The sequence below is a fragment of the Corvus moneduloides genome, chromosome Z (genome assembly GCF_009650955.1).
Source record: "Corvus moneduloides isolate bCorMon1 chromosome Z, bCorMon1.pri, whole genome shotgun sequence".
Classification (NCBI taxonomy): Eukaryota; Metazoa; Chordata; class Aves; order Passeriformes; family Corvidae; genus Corvus; species Corvus moneduloides.
The window spans coordinates 31,321,241-31,328,155 of NC_045511.1; the positions used below are offsets into that span (position 1 = coordinate 31,321,241).

The 6,915-nt window shown below is 47.3% G+C and overlaps 1 protein-coding gene across 1 annotated transcript; it reads left to right on the plus strand.

The window, feature by feature from the left end:
* Positions 1 to 708: 708 nt before the first annotated feature.
* On the plus strand, positions 709 to 3,092 carry ATP5ME (ATP synthase membrane subunit e). Its single transcript, XM_032096368.1, has 4 exons — positions 709 to 887; positions 1,059 to 1,113; positions 1,384 to 1,482; positions 2,953 to 3,092. The coding sequence occupies exons 1-4, from the start codon at positions 852 to 854 to the stop codon at positions 2,976 to 2,978; spliced, it is 216 nt and encodes a 71-aa protein (XP_031952259.1). The 5' UTR covers positions 709 to 851; the 3' UTR covers positions 2,979 to 3,092.
* Positions 3,093 to 6,915: the final 3,823 nt, after the last annotated feature.

The following is a 6,915-nucleotide window of genomic DNA, read 5'->3' on the forward strand; positions in this document are numbered from 1 at the left end:
ATTCCTAAATGTAACTGTAACTAGCTGTTCTTTATAGAATTACTAATGACCACAGGATTTTGTATCTATGAAAATTAAAGTGAAATCCAATGATTATTACAATCCCAGAATCACAGAATGGATGTCGTTGGAAGGGGCCTCTGAAAACCATGTAGTCCAACCCTCCAGTTTAAAGTAGGATTGGCTAGACTGGTTGCAGCGGTGTGTGTCCAGTCCGACTGAGCATCTGCACAGAGACACCATAACCACTCAATAGTTTATAGCATGATGGAATCAAGGTTGGAAGAGACCTTTAAAATCATCCAGTCCAACCATCCACCCAGCACTGCCACTGTAACCCCTAACCCACTAACCCACCTCACCTGCACCAGATCCACATGCCTCTTGAACACCTGCAGGAATGGGGACTCCACCACCTCCCTGGCCAACCTATGCCAATACCTGACCACTCTGACAGTGAAAATTTTTTCCAGTGTCTGTTTTCAAAGGGCTCAACCCGTTCTAATGTTCAATTACCCTTATGAGGGGGGAGAAAAAAGGAAGAAGAAGAAGTGGGGTTTTTTCTTCCATTTAAAAGGAATTTCCTGCATTTCAGTCTGTGTCTGTTTATCACTGATAAACATCGATGAGGTCCCCTCGATCCTTCTCACAGGCTGCACAGTCGCAGCTCCCTCAGCCCCTCCTTGCGGCAGAGCCGCTGCGGTGCCTGCGCCGCCGGAGCTCTTTGAGCGCTGGACTCGCCCGCACTCGGGAAGCAGAGGACAGCGCAGGCATTCGGCTTCCCGGTCACGGCTGCTCCCCGCCCCTTCCTGCCGCCGCGCTCAGTTCCGGCCGCCGCCGCCGCCGCCAGGATGGTCCCTCCGGTGCAGGTCTCCCCGCTCATCAAGGTGAGGGCGGTGCGGGGATCACCCGGACTGTCTCGCGTGTCCCGGGGCGCGGGGAGGGCTGGCGGGGCCGGCGGCCTCGGCGGGCCGGGGCGGGGGGCGGCGGGGGCCGGCGGGGGCCGGCTGTGCCTGTGGGCTGAGTGAAGGGCGCGTCCTTGTCTCTGCTTCCCGCAGTTCACCCGGTACTCGGCGCTTCTCGTGGGGATGATCTACGGCAAGAAGAGATACGGTGAGTGTGGCGTCCCGGGCGGCCGCTCCCCGTTCCCCCGCGCCCGCCGCGCAAGGGCACCTTGAAATGGTCCGGCCGCCATTTGCCTCCCCCGGCCCGGCCGCGGCCCTGCCAGGACGGACCTGCTGGTGTGAAGCCACAGATCCGTGTGAAATGTGCCTTTGTGCCAGCAGAACTGGCTTTTCCTCCTTTTTGGGCGAGCCTACAGGCGCGGAGCTTTCCATCGGGGGTTCGGGAAGTTGTGTTTTAAAGGGATTGTGTTGATGGCAGACTACCTGAAGCCGATTGCTGAAGAAGAGAGAAGAATAGAGGCGGAGGAGAAAAAGAAACGTGAAGAACTGGAGCGGATTGCAAAAGAGCTTGCAGAAGGTAGTTCCTCGGTGTAGGTTATTCATCCCACGCTGCCTTGCAGGTGTTTGGCTGCAGGACTGCTGTTCCACCGCAGTGCTCTTAGGAGTAATTGAGGCCTGTGGCTAATCCCTGGAGGCAGTGGTTAGGGCCGTGTGAGGAGTAAATAGTGCTGCTGTTTAATGATGCTTGCATTTTGAAAAGGTCATCAGAGCAAGAGTTAACGTTTTTGCGACAGTCAGGACTTGTTAAATGGCTGAATTTCCACTGCAAAAAGAAACTGCCAAGAGCTGCTGGTTATTCTGTGAGGAATAACTGAATCCATGTATTAACTGTAGCACGATGTCCCTTATTCATCTGGATGTATGAGCCCTTTTCTCCATGCAGTGTAGAAACCTCAAAAATATGACTGTCTAGGCTGTAAGCCATAGGGAACTGCATGTAATTGCAACTTGAGGCTTTTAAGTGGTGTATTGTTAGAGGTCAGCTTCATTTTTTGTATCTCTCACATTAAGAGGGTGTTCTGTAGGGCATTACTTGGCGATTAATACTGCTGCTTTTGTTTTCATTCCTTTCCATCTGTTGTATTCTTGCTGCAGCATTGTTTCCTTTGCCTTTGGGATTATTTCTTGTGTTCCCTGTACAGTTCTAACAGAACTCTGCTGCTGTACAGAGGAATGTGTTTTCTGGTTTTGTTTCACCTAGGGTTTTTAGGTAGAGTTAAACCTAAGAAGAATTTTAAGAAAATTGAATAATAAGCTGTTCTTGGTGCAGATACACACTCAGTAACTCTTCCCATGGGAAGGAGTGACATTTGCATCGTCCTAAACAAAACTAGTGTTGAACAAAACATTAAAATTAAGTTAACTACACATACAGAAAATCAAATGTGATGTGTATCACTCATTAGAGATAAAGCTGTTTTGCCATCTTAAACGTATGATCTCCATTGGTCATGGACTAAATAAATGGATCTTTTAGATGTCCTCTAGTTAGATGAAACTTCCTGTGTTTTTGGAGGTAGAGGCTGTGCTGTAATGTTGCCAGGGCACTTAGAAAGGAAATTTTCTTTATTATTTCTTTAGAGTGCTTAATCTGTTTTAAAGTGGCAGTGTGACAGGTCTGTTGTTCCCAACAATGGTTTTGGTGTGCTTTTTTCAGAAAAGCTGTTCTTAAACTCTCACTATGTGCAGAGCAGTTGCTGAAGATTGTTCCTTAAAGATGAACATACCTGCAGTGGTAGCTTTTTCTGGGCTTATTTGACTTGTCAGTTCTGAAAACTCCTTTTACTAGGGAGTAAACTTAAAAGTTTGCCTTTATCCCAAAGCTATGAATTACAATTCTGTTGAATAAACAAAGTGAGAATTATAAATACTAGCTAGAAAAAAATACATAAAGATAATCTTTGGTTCCACTAGTGCTTTGCATATTTTAGTTCTTCATGGGAGTGGCTAATATTCCTAACCATGTTTTTGTTTCCTTCCCTTTTAGCAAGTGAAGATTCCATACTGAAATAAACAACAGATTTCATCTGAATTTCGCACATGGAAATACATGGCTAGGCTCTGAGCTGTCCTGTGGTTTCTGAACTCTGTGTGATATTCTATCAATAAAGTATTTACTACACTTCAGTTGGTATTTTTTGAGTGAATTGCACAGAACAGCAGCAGAAATGCTTAGAGAATGTGACAGGAGCCATCTGTCACAATCCTGTATTCCCCCAGCAGTAGCCACTCACAACACCCATTACCCACAGGTAGTGATTGTGATCAGAAAATACATACGATTTGATATATATGGGCAGATGGGGGAGGCTGGTGAGGCATTGACTGCCTGAATGTGTTACTTTAATGATTTGGCTGGGGAGTTTCATAGAATCAGAATGTTAAGGGTTGGAAGGGACCTTCAGGAGCATCTGATTTCAACATCCTCCTGCCATGGCCACACCTCCCACTAGATCAGGTTGCTCAAGACCTTATCCAACCTGGCTTTGATCAGTGCCAGGGTTGGGGCATCCGCAGCCTCCCTGGGCAACCTGTTCCAGTGTCTCATCACCTTCGCAGGAAAGAATTTCTTCCCAATATTTAACGCAAATTTCTTTCAGTTTGTACCCATTACTCCTTGTCCTATCACTACACTTACTGACAGAGTCCCTCTCCAGCTTCCCTGTAGGACCCTTCAGATACTGCAAGGTTGCTAGGGGGTCTCCACACAGTCTTCTCCAGGCTGAGCAGACCCAGCTTCCTCAGTTTGTCTTCACAGTGAAGGTGCTCCAGTCCTCTTACCAACGTTGTACCCTCCTCTGGACTTGCTCCAACAGTTCCATGTCCTTATGCTGGGACCCCAGAGCTGGATGCAGTGTTCCAGGGGCAGCCTCACCAGAGCAGAGTAGAGGGGCAGAATCCCCTCCCATGCCCTGCTGCCCACGCTGCTTTGGATGCAGCCCAGGATCCCATTGCCTTTCTGGGCTGTGAGTGCACCTGGCTGGGTCTTGCTGGGTTTTTCATCCACCACCACCCCCAAGTCCTTCTCCTCAGGGCTGCTGTCAATCACTTGTCCACCCAGCCTGTAGCTGTGTCAGGTGTTGCCACAACCCAGGTGCAGGACCTTGCACTTGGCCTTGCTGAACTTCATGGGGTTTGCACAGCCCCACCTCTCCAGCCTGTCCAGGTCCCTGTGGATGACATCCCTTCCCTCCAGTGTGTCGACTGCCCCACGCAGCTTGGTGTTGGTGGCAAACTTGCTGAGGCTGCCATTGATCCCACTGTCCATGTCACTGACCAAAGTGTTGAACAGTATCAGCCCCAGTACTGTCCCTTGAGAGTCAGTGACCATCTGTCACTGGTCTGCATGTTGATCACAATTCTGCCTTTCTGACATCTTTTTTTCAGCTTTGCTATCACAGTGGATTATTGCTCAATTCTTGCATGTGACAGGGCAGTCAGATTGGATTCTGGCTTGTCAAACTGTGCTATGATCTGAGGAACTGGTGCTGACCCAATAGTCAGATATTCTGAACGCTACAGATGGACAGATGATGTTCCTCAAACTAAGTACAGCCAAATGGTAGTCTGTCTCTTTTATAGGGAGTGACCATTTATGCATCCTGATTATGCAGGAGAGGTCTGCCACACTTTCCATACTGTCTTCAAATACTGGCTCCAGGCAAGAAAGCTGTCCTGGTAATACCTCTTAGATTGGGAAGAATTCCTATGTGGGCTGGGAAAGGTACCATGTATCTCTTTACAGCCATCCCATGGGGACCAAATTAGTTCTCTGCCACCCCATTTTGGCCAGACAGTAGATGATTATCGGGTTCAAGCCAAAAAAAGGCCAAGAAAAGAAAGGAAGCAATGAAAAAATTTCTTTCCTGTCAAAGGGTATGAGAGGGAAGACCCCTCATGTTTGTTCCATATTCTGGAAAACACTACATTCACGTTTTCTTCTGCTGGAACTACATTTGTGTGACTCCTGAGTACTCTGCTGCTTCTTGAGACAGAGTTGAATGGTTTTCTACTGAATCTACTGGAAGTTTTTTCTAATCCTATTGTTTTGTGGAAGGAGTAGAGGAAGAGGTACAGAGAAAAAAGATCTTCCTCTTGCAAGTTTTATGATAGATGATGCAAACCACACTCAGCCCAGACAACAATAAAATCTTGGATCTAGTAGTCTCTGGGCTTTCATGGAGATTTCCTTATACAGGATCTGGAGATGCTGATAGGACAGAGCCCCTTTACTGAGCAGCAAGACATGCAACCCATCTGCCTGAAGGGTGGAGCCGAGATCCATACCCACACTGTAGTGCTCAATACTATCTCTTTGTTTGAAGAACTGATTGAAGGTTGAGTTGTTCCTGTCCTGCCTGCCTGGGAGGAGAGGAGCACTTCCCAGCCTTAGCCTGAGTCAGACTGTGGCTGACTGGGAAAAGACCGTAAGCATTTTGCTCAAATTCACAAGAGGTGGCTGAGGACCACATTCTCCGTTCTCCCTGGAAGTTTATCCTTTCCTCTCTGCTAGAACTGCCATCCTCACAGCTCTGCCAGCAGCAGAGGCCTTGTACATGCTCCCACATGTCTGACCGTGCCAGGTCAGGTATGTCCACTCACAACCCAGCAGCAGTCTAGGCTCCAGCAGAAGGAATGGCTGAAGGGCATACACATGCTCTTTTTCAGTAGCAAAGAGGTCCTGTCTTGTGTCAGCTTGTCCTACCCCTTCCACCAGGGACATCAGATGATGGCCAAGATGCAGGACTAAAAGTCCCTTCACAGTTTCTCACTCAAGCAAGCCTCTTCTCCTGCATGGAGGGAAGATATACACTTCACCCCTGAGCATCTCTCTGAGAAACCTCTCCTGCCAGTCTCACAGAGATTTTAATTTTCCTACCCCCTAACAGCCACCTTCATAAACAAGAATGGAGGTCTGTATGCATTACCTGCTTCAGTGAGGCACTTACAAAACAGATCCCCTCTTGTCTCCCACTGGACTTGAGAGCTGCATCAAGCCAGAGGTGAAAACAGTTAACTGGAGGGTAGGCAAATATGACATAAGCAGATTTAAATTATCTACAGCCCTCAACAGACTTTTCCCAAAATTGTGTTGCAATGACATACATTTTTTTTCAGACCTGGTGTTATGACCTGCCTTTGAGGTAGGCTAACTGAGGTTCTTGTTAATAGATCCCTTGGGTAGATTAGAGTGAAACAACACTGAATGACTGGTATGTATATGAGGCAGGTTTATTTTAAAACAATTTGGTTGCAGTGGAAAGGAGGTATGTAGCTGTTTTGGTTCTTTTCTATTAAAAATATATATAAAAATATCCCAAGGGAAATACATAAGGAAAAGAAAGAAGCAGAAGGAAAGGACAAGTGTAGATAGTGGAGAGGAAGGATCCAGTGACTTGATCATTTCAATTTTGGTGTCCATGGTCATCACTCTGATGGTTGCAGTTTTGATCCATTGTGGGCGGAGGCCCACACAACAAAGAGTTTGACGAGTTGTTATGTGTTCAAGCCTGTGTGGGAGCAGCCTGATACTGCCCCTGGAGAGGGGTTTTACACTGTCTGATGCAACACTGTGGAAATGAGTCAGGGTGGTTCTTCAGGGTCTTTGATGGCTTATGTTGCCTTCTAATGGCACAAGAGCTGTTTGGCCCTGCTTCTTGTGACTGCATAGTTTTGCCAGTTGTGCCTTATCAGAAAAGAGGAATAACCTCAGGCCTATGTGTGAACACCCCCATATCTCCGCTGGAGGGGGAGTTTTACATTGTTAGATGTGGTTGTACCTCACCAGAAGGAAGGAGATTGGCATGATAAAAAGCATTACCCTACCTCTGCAGGATCTGCTTCTTATCTGCCTTTTTCACTATCTGATGTGAAAACACTTTGTTTAAGACATCAGTCCCAGGTAATCATGGCAAGTGGCACAACCAGCCCACCCAAGCAAAGTTCGGTC